The sequence below is a fragment of the Calypte anna genome, chromosome 4A (genome assembly GCF_003957555.1).
Source record: "Calypte anna isolate BGI_N300 chromosome 4A, bCalAnn1_v1.p, whole genome shotgun sequence".
In the NCBI taxonomy this organism is placed as follows: domain Eukaryota; kingdom Metazoa; phylum Chordata; class Aves; order Apodiformes; family Trochilidae; genus Calypte; species Calypte anna.
In genome coordinates this window covers 20305729-20321195 of record NC_044248.1, presented here as the reverse complement: position 1 = coordinate 20321195, position 15467 = coordinate 20305729, and the positions used below count along the sequence as shown (strand labels likewise).

The window sequence follows — 15467 nt, the reverse complement described above, 5'->3', positions numbered from 1 at the left end:
TACTGTTGAATAAACAGAAAATGTTCCACATCAGTGACAGACAAAATGACAGCAAGTAAAAAAGATTAGGAACTATTAAATACACATCTAAATGTTAAAACAAATCTCATTTTAACATTTTAAATTATGGGCTACAAGTTCACCTCTTTCTCATTTTTAAAGAATTTATGAGCAGCAATACAGAATCATCAGAGAGGCATCTAGTACCACAGCAGCTTCCTACCAGAGGCCAGGTATTAAGTATCATGAATTTCAGAGCTCCATTAAATGTGTTCTGATGTTATATCCACTAGATGAAAAATACTGGAGTGCTGCCTATGGTCATATTATTGGTAAGCAGCTTCCTTTGTCTTCTACCTGGCTGCATTAGGAAGCTAAGCCCAAGTTACCACTGCACATAACCCTCCATAGGAGTTTAAAAAATATTCCATGTACCTTCTTTAATTAATTGATATTGCTGTTGGAAAGATCAGCTGCTTAAGAGATGACTACATCCATGAAAGCACTTGTATATTGAAAAATAAATCTCAAAAAAAAAAAAAAAAAAAGGCATGGAAAGTGTCAACTTCAGCTTCTAGAAGCATAGCACAAGATGTTGCACCTATTTGCTTCTTTAGGGAGACAGTGATGGCAAAGGCAGCACACATGGTAATCAGAACAGGGTAAAACCTTAAAACATCAAATAAACTTTCAGTGTTACCCATACTTAATGTGGATAAGGGGCTTCTTTGCTTTCTTAGCTTAGTTTTTACAAAATATGTCACCTTGGCTAGGCAAACTTAGCATCACTCTTTAAACATGCAGCAATTACTGAGCGTCTATACTAACTGTGATTAGGAAGGACTCACAGGAGATTGTTCTAATTAAAAAAAAAAAAAAAAAAAAAAAAGACAAAAATCCACAGATGCATTTCTAAGCTCATTATGATTCTTACTGGAAAGTAAATTACAATTCTCCATAGCGAAGTAGTGAAGTGTCTCTTCTTTAAATATGCCAGAGTCAGCAATTCCGTGATAAACTACAAGCAATTCAGACACAAGGTTTCTATGATAACCCTATTTTAATTTCATGGTATTTCTTTTATGACAGTTTCTACTTTATGACATTGTTTAAAGAGGAGAGAAATAACTAGCAAAACGTTATTCACTAGAGATGACACTTCTTGAGTGGCAGATTTATTTCTCATTGTTCTTTTGTACTGCTGCATATGGTACATACATAAAAAAAACTTTCATAAATTATCCTACTCCCCACAGTTTTGATGAGGCCCCAGCGTGGTAAGTTCTTACTGAGATAGTTCATCAGAAGATTAAAGAGAAAATAAACACCAAGGTTTTGTTATTATGTAGTCTCAAATTGCAAGACTCAGGAATGATGGTCAGAATTACAGTCTAACATTCTGAGGAAGAATAAAATGGATAAAGGTGCAGACTGCTTGCTAAATAATAGTGTGCTACTGCAGTGAAACATTCATACAAAAGAAAATTCCAGGTTAAAATTTCAATTACAGGTAATATTAAAACCAAAAGTACAAAAAGAAGTCTATTCTTTCTGTCTCAAGAGTTTACTGAAAATGCCAGGCAAAACAGTAACTTAGAAGGCACTGAAAGTGATGCAGCTCAGCTAAAAAAAGGCATCACAGAATTAATGAGATGCTAAATTCTTTTCAAATGACCCAAAAGACAGAGGAGAGAGGTTTTAAATGCTTCCTAAGGTGTTGCTCATGCACCTTGTTAATATTGATGTTGTTACATCCAAATAATATTTTTGTGCTCGAGACATTGCATTTGTGCCTTCAGCTCCATCTATAATATGATTAGCAGGACCACCAGTAGAGGAATCACTAGTGCTTTTATTTCTGCATCTCTTAAACCTTTTCTGAAGTTTAAGTTAGAGAGCAATTAGCATTAAATATTTCCATGTGTCACAGCACTTCCATTGGCACAGGAGCGGCAGCCAAAATAAAGCCTCCGAAAATAGCAGAGAGCAGCTGACCTGGGGCTACAACACGACTGCCATCTTACTACCTTCCAAATGCTTCATCTTACTTTCCCCCAGGTTGTTTTTACCTGTCATCTCTCCAGAAACCCTTCTTCTAGCAGAATATTAAAATAGTAATTCTCATTACTGTTTCCCTGCTCTCCATAAGCATCACACATGGTTCTTTCCCATCTCCTGCCTGCCAAACTTGGTTTCCACCAAAAAACCTCAACATGAAAAGCAAAGCAGGACCTGGTGGTTTTTTCAGGGGTGCTAAATCCCACCCATTATACTAATTTTCAACCTTATGTTTCTTGGTGAAATAGCCACGTGATATTTCCCTTAAAGGAACCCATGAAGTTTGAGCAGCATCTCTGCAATAATTCAAAACTCTCTTGTCACTCTCACACGGTTAATTTTTTCAGAGTGAGGAAGGAACTCTGGACATTCACTCAACCTAGAAAAATAAAACAAGGCAATACCTGTTTTCCATTTTCATGCACTGTCCTAAGGCAAGACAACTCAAAAAATCCCAAACAGACCATGAAGCTTATGAGAAGTGTGTATAATGCTGAATAATAACAGGATTACTGAGACTTTTCACTGATATTTTGTCAGAAATAGCCTGACAGCTATTTTTCTTATAGCTTTCTACAGGATAGCTACTAGAAGGCTGAAAAAAGCAACAGCCTTTTTTCTTATAAGAAATTTGTACATTGTTTAATACTTTTATCTGTGGATTTTTGTGTGTGTGTTTGTTTGTGGTTTTTTTTTTTAAGAAGCACACTACTAACACTAAGCATCATTGAGTTTCACATGCTGATATCCCTACAGCAAGAAAATACACAGAGGGAACTCTAACCTCTATTATTAAATATTTCTTTCAATTATATCTACCATGCAGCTGCAAAATAAGGGGAGATTCTTCAGTCAAACTACACTATGTCAAAGGCTGTAGCCAGGACAAGCCAAGACAGAGGGTGACACCTTTGTCCCCAAGGACAGAGTCTTCTCTGCCCTGCCAGTTGATTTAAGAAGGTCAAACCAGCTGCTTAGAACCATCTAGCACTCAGTTTGTCCAACACAGGAAATTCTTTTCTGATCAGTTTCATGTTGTGAAGAACTGCTATCTACCACTCAGTCTTCTTAACTTGGATCTTTTAAAACAATTATCTATAATTACTTCCATGAGATAGCTGCCAAGCTGACATGAAATTAATTATACCTCCTGTCTGCCCACTGGATCCATGGGTTGCTGAAAAAAGACAGGAAACACAACCACTGCACAGGCCGAGGTGGCAGCAAAAGGAGGAAGGGTGGGGGAGGAAAGGGGAGAAAAAAAAAGCAAGAAAGCAAAGTAGCCATAAAACAAAAGAGCTAACTGGATGTTTCCAGTGAGCCCACTCAAGCTGTCCTGGGAGCTTCAGTATTTCATCATTCAGTGCAACTAAGCTGCAGTAACACTCAAACTCAAAGTCCATGAGAAAAAGATGCAGTTCTTAAAAGTTGTTTTCTTACTGATCAGAAGTCTCCCTCAACCTAACTGTAAACACAGGAAGGGTGTAAAAACAGGGAGTTACCTAACTCCCAGGTCTAGGAAGAACAGTACTGAACTTCTTTCCACTTCTCTCAACTAGGAAGAGAGGACAAACACTAAACTCCAGCAGTCTTTCAAGACCAGTAACTTCACATCAGCAACTAAATGTTGGAATATGAAAGCATCACAGTCATAACAGGAGCTTATTCTACCAAACCAGAAAATAAGAAAGCCAGTAGTACACTCACCAAGGGCAATGATGATCCATTTTCAAAATGCATCTTAAAAAAACCCAACAGAGTTCCAAGCATTGCAAAAGGCAAAAGAAAAACAAAAAGTCAGAAACACAGTTACTTATCAAGTTCAAATTATTCATATACAGGTTAAGAATTACCCAGAGGTACAGTCAGTTATCTAATCTATTTAACAAAGATGTCTATTTCAATTTATACAGGTAGGTAACCCAAACTTAAAATGCTTGTTCTGTCAAGAGCTTAGTGATTTAAGTAAATATCATCTGTATCTTGAGCTTTAGGGTTTGGTTCTCATTCTGAAGTATTTAAAAATAATAGTTGAAAAACCTATGTCTCTGATAAAGACTTAGAAACTGGGCTAATTCAGTTATAATATACTTAGTGATGCAACCAGATTTATTTGCACAGACATTAATTCTTTTATAGAAAAATATGCAGAGACACAGGACAAGAACTCACCTTGTGTGAAAAATCCCAAACATATTTGTAATTAATCACTCTCCATAATAAAATATGCAGAAGAGAATCAGATATAATTAAGTCAAGCGAATTTTTACAACGTAAGGATAAAGTTAAGATAGTCTGCAAAATCTCTTTATAAATGGCATTCTGCAAATTTCACTGGCATTTCACAGGATAACACAGGTCTCTCTTTTCCTCAGCCCTGCTCAGGTATGAGAGCATTCCTGTCTTACTCTGCAACCACCATCCCATACAACTCAACCAAGATCCTCTTTCTCACTCAACTCAGTTACTCCTTCATTGCCTCTGCTGGACCAAATGGAAAGTCTTCTGTGCCTCACAATTAAGCTGGAAGGCTTAATGCATTATCAGCTGAAGAATATTTGAAACAACCTGAAAGCTAAGAATAAATCAGCCTTTGAGGAAGCCCTTTCTCTTAAAGTTAGAGTAAAGAAACAAGAGCAAGAGTAAAGAAACACACAGACGTCCAAGCTAACTGGAGAAAGGTCATAGAGAAGAACAACCAAAATAAAGATTGAATTAGGAAACAGTTAGGCTTCTGGGAAATATGGAGGTGAATTTATTTTGTGTTAGACAAACAAAAACTTTATTTTACAGCTTCATTAAAATGAGGGATGCTTGGTTGCTTCTTTCTTTAAATAAAAATAACCTGCAAGTTATCCAATGAAAAATAGGATACTAAGCTTATTACCTTGGGTAAGATGTAAGTGACATCATGATTAGACTGAGATGGATAGTGATCTTTATTCAGATTCTAACAAGAGAAGCAAATTTTTGTTTATCAGCTATTTTTGGTTGCATTCTTAAGGAAAGCTCTTTATTAATATTTAGAATTTTTAACCATTTCATAAAGAATGTGTAAGACTTAGTAATCCATGTTGGCATCAAGAAAATAATCAAATCAGAGTAAGTCACAGACTTCCTTCAAAATAAATTTTAAAAAGTAAACCTGAAAAAAATCTAAGGAGTCAAAAAAAAGGTTCTCTGCCAAAATGTTACAACTGGAAAATCTATGCATATAAACTAAAAGCTTATGTGTCAAGAAAAAAAACAATTTATTCAGAACTTAAAATATTTTCTTACTTGTCGCACACAGAACAGTGATGGCAACGATCTGGTTTTACAAGATGGCATCTGTCACAGTATCTGATTGCTAAAGAAAAAAGTTCCAACATTACATCCCAATGTAAATTAAACATTTTCATTCCTAAAGACCACACAACAGTAAATGCAAGCAACTCAGTCCAGCAGAAGCCCCAGAAAAACATTTCTGCATGATCACAAGCAGTTGCAAATACTGAAGCATTGTTCAATCACTTGCAATGCTGAATCTAGCACAGGGAACCAAAAAAGTTCAGTTTTTGCAATCTCTGCTAATCATGCTAATCAGGGTTTTTTTTCTTCCAAACACCTCTGTTCTGCAAAACAACCAATGACCCAACAAAACCCACAAAACCCTCACTAGACTAGAAAACCTTCAATGACTGTTTAACAATATGGCTATTTTAAGCTATTATTCTAGCAGCTTTAATTTACTATATGAGATTAGCTGTTGGATTTGCTCAGCTAGCCAGCATTCACAAACTCTTAGATTGAAAGAACTTTTGCTCTTGCAACTGAACAACCAGTAAATAAACCAGTCATGGTTTCTTACTGTGATCTATACATGACATGCAGATAGTGAATAATGAGTAATTTTGAAATTTTTTTTAACCCATGTAGCTAAAGACTTCTACAGACCTTTTTTTGCAGTTTGATAGTATTGCAAGCTACTCATTAATGTCAGTGTGCAACCATTTAACATGGCACTATTAATCCACTTTAAAATCCTAAATGGTTTGCAGTGATTTACTTTCCAACAACCTTTCCACTGAGTACATGTAAGTGTGTAAAGCTTCATTAAAGTTACATTCTTGGGTCACTTTGTTAGTTTAGGAAGTATGAAAATCAGTTCTTCTCTACAATCCAAAGCCTTAATTTTTTTTTTAAATTAGTTGAGGTAGTAATCAAGACACCTGCCTTCAGTGGTCTCCTGAACACCTATTTACCTCCAGACATTGTCCGTGTATAGATAGGAAGATCCTTTGCTGCCCGTCTCAAGACTTCTTGCTGGGATTCACCTCTAGGCTCCCTCTCTAGGGATTCCTTGTCTGAATATGATAGATGGAACTGGAATAATTTTTAAAATCAAAAGATATGTTAGAAAATTTCAAGTTAAATAAGTATCTATAGAGATGCAAAGAGAAATAAGTATTAATTACATAAAGATGGGTTGGCATTAGGTATTACAGCAAAATAATCCAGTGTTCCTAAAACCACTGATTTAGTTTATGACAACTGAAGACAAAATTAAATTTATTTCTAATTTGGTATTGATACAATGATGAATGTTTCCAGGAGCAATAAGGGATGCACTTCAAGAGAAGGATCAAGAGCTTACCATTCCCTTGAAATGTCAGATAATTTACTTCTGTAATACTAAGTATTAGCTAGTGAATAGAAAGTGGGGATGTCTGCCTTCAGCTGACAGAAAATGCATTACTAGTAACACCAGAACAGACAGCTTTATTTCTCATCTGGTGCCTGGCATTTCCTTTTTTATTCTTTGCCACTGGAGAGTTGCTGGTCTCTAAACACAGGTGTTAGGATGTTTTTACTTCAGAGCCTGGCCAAGAGAAGGAAGAGATGGGTGTCCTGTATGGCAGAATAACCACATCTTAACATATGCCTGCATAAAAGGGCAGCTTCTATCACTGCCCAAAGCTGCAGTAACAAAACATGCTCCAGTATGAGCCAAGAGGGTAAAAATTACTCAAGCAGACTCACGCTATATATTAAGCAATACAAATTTCTTCTAAATTCCTCTGCAAACCAGCAACACAGTCAGCTTGTTGCTGCAGCCTCTAGAAATGGGCAGATGCAAAAGCCTTTGGTACCTCTGTCAGAGGAAAAGGATACAAAATCACCTCTGAAAAAAGGTCTGTATTTGGCAGGATGAGTGGCTGTGTCTAACCTGTCTCTGCATAGCATTTATGTGTACAGACAGGCTGGTCACTACAATTTTTTTTTCCCCCCGAAATGAAAGTGATGTAAACTTAAGTAAGCAGACAGAAACATAACAGAAGCCTATTCTCACCTCCATAGAGAAGCCACCACTCTACCTTCCTGACAAAGCTCACAATCTTCCAGCAGAATCTGGAGGTTCACTGTTTAGCTTGAGTTTCCCAGGTCACCTTTCATTTCTTCCCCTAGCTAGAAGACACTCTTGCCAACACCTAAATTGATTTATACCAATTTGGTTCAGAATACTGTTTTGTTTTTTATTTGGGGTTTTGGTTTTTTAATTTTTTTTAAGTGCTTCCTGCTTGGTGTACACAGAGTTCCATCATTTTCTGTTGGTTCTCAGAGTAGTCCTAAGCCTACAAAGCCTTCCTGCCTGGGAAACCATCTTCTCTCCCACCTTCATGCTTGTATATAGCTGGTACACACAGGTATAGGATGGCACATATTAAAGCATTGTTCCCCAAAGCCTCTTATGGAGAAACTGCAGCTGGAACTTTAGTGCTTTTCATATGTGCAAGAAGTTTAAATAAGATTAAAAAGAAATACACAGACTGTGTGGTTTGCACCAGCTGTAGTATTCATGGAAACAAAACACAAAGCTTTATCTGTTTTTGCCTTTTCAAATAAGCTTTTGCTATAGTTGGTAAGTCACTTCAGTTATGTTGAAAACATTATTTACATTTACAGACTTCATCCTAGAAACTGGAAGCAAAGCAGCAGCTTAACATTAAAAAATGCCCTAATTAAATTTTAAAAATAGTAGATTAGGAAAAAAAGACATGGAACAACAAAGATGTCACTTACTGGCAGCAACATTGTGTAAATTCAAAAAACACAAAAACATTACGCATTGCTTTTTTTTATCCTCCTTCAGTAGTTTTCCTCCTTATCCCACTTGAAGTTCTCCAGTAGCACTGTATGATGGCTTTGGAATCTCACTATAACTACTAAGGATTTGTCAAAATGTTTTGGAAGCCTTTCATTGGCTTCATCCCAGTGATTTGAAAACCATTCCAATTATCGCTACAGTCACTGTATGTGTGCATATATTTTGCTATGTAATTACCAAATGAAAAAGTTCTTAATTTATTCACTCTTCTCCACCCTAAGCTGTTGGAAAGACTGCAGTATGAAATTCAAGGATGATGCCAATTATGTTGAATTATCTACTTGTTTCCACAATTATGTATCTTATTAGTAAATGAAAACTGTTCAGAAAAGATCCTCTGCACATCACAGTAGAAATAACAAGCTATTGATTTTGTGTTCACATGTTAGTTGTAAGAGCTAGAATTATGAGCCCATGCCAAAATAAGAATTGGCTTCATGGATATTTCAAACTCCATAGCATGATTCCTCTGTCTGAGGTTGTGTGACATAGCACCTGGTGAGGATTTTGAGGCTACTATAGAGACAGGATGGAAGAGGCAAAAAAAATTTGTTCACTGTACCAAACTGCATGGGGAGGATTTTCATCAAAGCTATTGACAAGTTTTGTCCTTTTTTTAGGTTTGGGGTTGTTTTGGGTTTGTTTGTTTGTTTGTTTGTTTTTTAATGCTAGAAAGAATTTGAAATTTAGTCACAAACTGGAAAACATGAGGCTCAACCAAAATATAAGGGAAACTTCACTGTGAGAGTAACAGTAACTGGAAGTCTGCCCAGAGAGGTGGTGGAGTCTCTGTCTCCGGAGACATTCAACAACCACTTGGATGCCATCCTGCACAGCCTGCTCTAGGTGAACCTCCTCTGCAGGGGGATTGGACTACATGATCTTCAGAAGTCCCTACCAAACTCTGTGATTTGGTGAAATTAAAATAATAAAAAAACCCAATACTATACTAAAAGCAATTATCTTAAGGTCACTTGTATCTTAAAATTCTCCAAGACAACTGAATCCTTCTTCTGTAACATTTCTGGGGTATATGTTGACCCAGACTTCTTTTCCATGCAGCTGTTCTGTACTATCTCCCAGTCCTGCTTAGCCAGATGTGGCTTCCTAGTATCGGCTTACCTGTTATGTGTTGTGCCACAACCCTCAAGTTCCTTCATACCAAAACAAATTGGGAAGAGGCTTTAATTCAGAAGACAACACAGAGATGCTGGCAGGCAACATAAGTCTTAAACACAGGGAAATACATACAAGTATTATGTTCCCATGCAAATATTTAAGATTCTAGGTCAAATAATGCTAATTTTTCAAGTGGAGATGGCTTTGGGGTTTTTTTTCTTTTAATTTTAATATCATAAATATTATCTAATTTTTTAAAACCTATTACAAAACTTAGAGAAGGTGTATTTTTTTTGTCTTTGTCATTACACTGTTTGCAATCTGACTTACCCCTATTAAGAAGCTGTAACTACCATTTGCATCTTTCTACACAGTATAAAACTACATAAGATCAGAGACTAAGTTATTCTACAACTAGAAAATCAGGCATTTGACTAGGCTATTTCAGAAACAAAATTTAAGTTTATCTTACTTCTTTTGAAGGATTCATTGGCAGAGTAAAGATTGTTTTCCAATATGACCAGACGAACAGCATGAAAAATATGTGGTAAGCAACCAGGCACACAACTAAAATCAAAAAGGAACAGAATTAATACAGACCAGTGATATTATAGTACTTACAAAGGGATGCTGTACGGATCACAGGTGTTACTTTAACAGATGTGAGCTTTGCAACAAAGACTGCACTGCGACTTCATGTGAGACAAATACAGACCGTGGGGAAAGTCAAGGTACAGGCTTCGTGTGTTACAAAAGACTGAGGGGAATGGTTATGAGCCCATCATTTACCAAGCACTCTCCCTTTATGCATTTGTTAAATCCTGTTAAATCCTGATGTGTCTCTGTTTTTAGCTTTATAAAAGGGAGATTGCTAGCTTTGCAACAAACCCAAACAAGAAAAAAAACCCCACATCCCCCAGAAGGAAGTATAGTTATCAAAATGATGACTGGAGTGAGGAGTGACTTTGAGTGGATCTGCTTAAATACCTGAGCAGTAAAAATAACCAGTTATTTCGTTTTACTGGATTTTCAGGAGGGAGGGCAGTAGGCTGGTTTTTAAAAACCTGCAGCTTTTTTAACTTCAAATGTTCATTCACTGCTTTATGCTCTTCACAGCCAGTGATTTATTCTTATGATATTTTTAAATAGATGACAGTTAACATTTACCAAGCTGAGGTTTGTTAGCAGAATACAGTAGGTAACATTAACTTTTCCAAAAGGTCTGGCATGGTTAGATTGGTGTTTCCATTTAAAAGCACTCACTGTACTATACAACTTACTACAGTAAATATTAAACCCAAAACTTGTATCCTCTGATTACCTTGCTCTAATGCCCAAGAAAGAGTATTTCTTTGGATTTTTCTTCCTGGGGCAGAGAAGCAGCAAATAAAAAACAGCTAGGACAGCAACAGTGAAAAATATTATTTCCCTGCTTTACAGATGAACTCAGATCATAGAGAGCTCAAGGTTACATGGAAACTACATAGTTAAATAGTCTTTATACAACTTTTGTAAATTCATATGATCATCAAAAAACATCATAAAGGGAAACGTGTACTTTCACTACACAATCATGTTTTCATATATGTATATATGTGTATATGTAATGCTATCCAGTGCTAGAGAATTTTCCATAACACATGGATGATGCACTGGAGACCCTGGGCTACCCAGCTGCTTCAATGGGGCTTTGGGTGTTGAGAATCCAACGCAAGAATCTCATTTTACTTTAAACAGAAAACAGTCTACAGCTTTCTGTGCAGAAATCCTTATGTATTACAGTTTTTCTGAAAAGAAAAATAAAGCAAACAAACTCAAATGGCATACTCCTTCTTGAAGAAAACCCACTTACAAATAACTATAATAGCCTAGAAATTTATGGCACGTTGTAATAGGGCTGAGCCTCATTTGCCTCCTGAAAACACCCAGGTCAGAAGTACAGTCAGAGTAAATATCTTCTGCCTGGCATGAAGCTCAATAAGGCTTTAAGCAGCTCAAAATAGGGAAATCTAGTGTTCCTCAATGCATTTTGATTACAATTCTAATATGCTTTGTGAGTAATGTCTAACAAAACACTCGACATGTATCATTCCCCCTACTCCCAGCTCTATGAAGCAGCAAGAAACTGAGAAGTGTGCAGGTGCTGGAAGTTTGCAGACACACTTGGGCACTCTCATGAGGGGGCAGATGGCTGAAAAAAGATTTTCAAGCAAATGTTTCTTGATTGGCAAACACTTCTTCTAATAGGGGGAAAATCACCAATGAGTTAATAAAACCCACTGGAACTACAAAAACATAAAAAGCATACAGTTTGTTTCCTAACCTCCATCACCTTCCTCCAAAATCTCTACAGCCCCAAGCTTCATGCTTCCATGCTGTGCTGTAGCATTAAAATAACATCTGGAAAAACAATGTGAACATGTTACAGCCCTGGGGTCGGAATTCTAATGACAACTAATCAGGTGGTTTTATTATCTTCTAAAAAGGTTAGGTATCTAGTCTTCAAAGACACTGGCTCAAAACAAACTGCAGAAAAACATCATCTCCCATGTAAGTATGTCACATTCTGCACTAAGTCCTCACTCATCTTCAGAAGTCCTGTTTTACTAGAGCTTTCTTTGTTATGGATGAAAATTTTTACAAACAGAATATCAAGTTTATTTCAGTGACACTTCAGAAAGCCAGTAAGAGGAGTAAAAAGTTCTAATTTTTCTCATCTCTATTTGGAAGGGCTAAAGCAATATTCAGGAACAGCAGGATAACAAAAGGAGCTGGAGAACACAAAAAATACACTTATCTATAACAGGTTAGATCTGTATCTGTACTGTATTTCTACTAGGAGAGTACTAATCCACCCTGTTATCTAAATTTCACTTATAAACAGCTAATAAAAATCTTACCTTTTTCTCCAATATTTGTCATTGTCACTGAAAAATGAGAAAAAAGGAGAAAAGTAAAAATTATGCTTAAATAGCAAATTATATAGCTAAATACTTCTAAGTTTTGATTTTCAACCAAAGAAGGAAGACTAAATCATCAAACAGTACAGGCTTCAGGCCATCAACTCAAGCTTTTATGCTGTGTAATTCATCACAAGAATAAGTAGACAATGCCAATTACTTCTAAGGTTTTCTGGCTCCCCTTCCCAGGCTTAGTTCCTGAGAACTAACACCTCCAGCTACCTAAAGCTGCCCAAATTTAACCCAAGAAAAGCCAGTTTTGAAGAACAGTTATTTCTTTATCTGTGCTTTTACAGGTTTTATTGTTTATGCATGTTCTCTTCTTGAGGCAGAAGTTTCAGAGTCCAGAATTGGCCTTGCCAGTAATACTCTGTGATACCTTAGATCTCCAAGGTATAAATATAAAAAGTAGACAAAAGTTGCACTTCCTTTAATAAACTGTTGATGGATTACAGGACTTGAGGAGAGTAAAAAAAGGTGAAAAGTACAAGTATGTCGGGCAATGCAGTGGAGTCACCTCACTTATGAAAGAGAATAGATATTTTTTCTTTATATATTTCACTTTCAGTTATATTATTAAAAAAGAAAAACAAGCAAACAAACCAAACCAAACACCCCACAACAGATATATCAGAGAGATCAGAAACTCCTAAGTGCCAAAATCTCCATGGTGCTCTTCACTTTACACCCTCAACTAATCCATCAAACATTTATCCATCCCAATAAATAGTCTGCAAACTGTAATATACTGGCACCTATAATTGCACACAAGAGGCCAGCAGCTATACAGACTTCTTACCTGCTCTTGTTTTCCTAACAAAAACGGCTGCACAAGGCTGGTCTTTAAATAGCAGGCACAAGGCAACTCCTACTGAAAGGCCCAGCAGCAGTACCATCCTAATTTGATGTATTAAACTCAGATTTGTTGATAGAGTGAAAGTCACTATTTAAATAAAGCTTGCACAATGCAAGGATGTACAGTGGGGCCAGTGCTGCTCCACACCTGAACTAATGCTCTGGAAGAGTGAACAGTCATCAGGTTTACAGATGAGACAGCCCTGAGGACAAAGGCTGGGGCACTCCTGTGCAGAGCTGCCATCCAGAGAAACCCAGGCAGGCTGGAGGAATGGGACAATAGGACCTTAACAAAATGTGGAAAGGCAAAGGCCAAATCCTGTAAAGAAACATCCCTCACAGTCATAGAGCCTGGGGATGTGGGGCTGGAGCAGCTCTGTGGCTGAGGCCATGGGAGTTCTGGTGGGCAATGAGCTGAACAGGAGGCAGCTGGGCAGCACAGGGGGCCACCAGCATCATGGGTGCCATCAGCAGGGTCATGGCCTGTCAGCCAAGGGAAGGGATAATCCCCCTTCCTGCAGCACTCATTAGACATGTCCAGAACATTGGGCCTCTCAAAACAACAAAAAGCCAAGTTGAGGGGAGAGCAACCAAGGTGGTAGGGGCTGGGTCACTGACCCCTCTGAGCAGAGGGCATGGCCAGGGCTTTTTCAGCCTGGAGAAGACATGGCTTTAGGAGGACCTAACAGGACCTCCAGGGAGGCACTGAGATGGTGGAGCTGGGCTCTTCATAACAGCACAGGGTAGGAAGACAAGAGGCAGTAGGCATAAGATCAGATTTGATCTAAGGAAAAAACTTGCACCATGAGAACAGTCCATGCCCTGTGTAATGCTATACAGTCTCCATCTCTGGAGCTTTTCAAGATTCAGTAGCATAAAATCCTGAAGAACCTGGCCTGACCTAACACCTAATCCTGCTTTGATGAGTAGGTTGGGACTAGATGAGCTGAGGTCCTCTCAAACATGAATTACTCCACAATTCCATAATTATAAACTAGGTATATTAAAATGGAGATTTGACTGTAGCTATACCAGAATGCACAACCACCTTACCTGAGGGAAAACAGTAAATGACTATGTTTAGGAAGTTCCTCACAAAAATCAGGACACCAAAGAAGTTGTATAAGCCACTATAAAGAAAACTGTTCTGCTTCAGCTTTCCAGTTCAGCTAAGAGAAATCTTCAGAGCTTAATAAGCTAAATACACATCGAGACAACTGCTAGAGAGAACCTCAGGGAACACATTTACACATTTGACTCTGAGGAGCAGAGATGCTGTAGTACTATAGTGCACAAGAACTGCAGAATTGTAAATAAACAGTCACCCACCAGAAAAAAACCAAAACAAAACAGATCATAAGGGCTGACATGTAATTTAAAAGTGCTGAAGTCCTCAGCTGAGGACAAACTAGTCTCTACTCAAATTATGACTGTCTTTCTCCACTTGGTATGGTCAGCAAGGTGTGCAGAAATTTTGCCAGTCTTCTTGGAATAACCACTCTCTGCTAATTAAAAAGCCACAGCCAAGTACAAGCTGCAGAATCTCAAGTTTCAAACTGAAATCCACTTAACCAACCTTTCAAGATGATTTGTGGTATTTTTCACTCTTAACAAGGGAACGGAATAGAACACTACTGTGAAAGCAGTTGTCATCTTCCCCCCAACCTTCCCTTAACCTTGGATGAAAAGTATTAATTAATGTTGTTTGAGACTTTTAACTTTTCCACGGGTAAGAGCCAATACAACTAGTAAATCCAAATTTAATAATTTCTACTTGACTGCAAACCTACAGCTTTTCAAAATTTCTGTCTACCTCAAAAATGAAATCTGCACCTGCATCTTTTCAGCTTTCGTGGTTTCTAGCTCAAAACCCAAATGTTCCTGGCAGGCAGGAGCTGCTGAGCATGAAGGCTAAAATCCAAGCGCTCAATCCCAGCAGAGTGATAATGAGGTGGTTTTTTCAATGTATTTTGTCAGTTTAATCTCTTTTTTACAATATGAGTGTAACTCGAGAGTTATTTCATATACTCCTGGGTTGTAACCACTGTAAGAGGCCAAAGGAAGAGGCAAGGCTGAAGAGAGGTGCTGGTATCTTCAATTTTACCATCTTTTATTTTCATGATTACTGCAGCTGCTGTTCAAGATGAGACTGCCTGTGCTGCTTAACAAACATCCCCTCAAATGGTGGCACAGAGAAATATTCAAGTTCTCCAGTAACCTGCAACTCTGCCCAGCGTGAAACACTACAACCCTCTGCTTATGTCTCTTTAAATCAAAGGTTCCCTGAAGAAGGAATGATGTGTAGGAATGTAATGGACAGACATTTG

At 37.6% G+C, this 15467-nt stretch overlaps 1 protein-coding gene across 1 annotated transcript in view; it reads right to left on the bottom strand.

Moving 5' to 3' along the window:
• The window catches only part of ZDHHC2 (zinc finger DHHC-type containing 2), a 36019-nt gene that overhangs the window by 12463 nt on the left and 8089 nt on the right, over nucleotides 1-15467 (bottom strand). Inside the window, exons 2-6 of the mRNA XM_030449985.1 lie at nucleotides 12226-12252; nucleotides 9798-9892; nucleotides 6303-6423; nucleotides 5338-5407; nucleotides 3766-3798 (exon numbers count right to left, since the gene is read on the bottom strand). Of these exons, the coding sequence (XP_030305845.1) occupies nucleotides 3766-3798; nucleotides 5338-5407; nucleotides 6303-6423; nucleotides 9798-9892; nucleotides 12226-12252 (346 nt within the window). The remainder of the gene's footprint in view (nucleotides 1-3765; nucleotides 3799-5337; nucleotides 5408-6302; nucleotides 6424-9797; nucleotides 9893-12225; nucleotides 12253-15467) is intronic.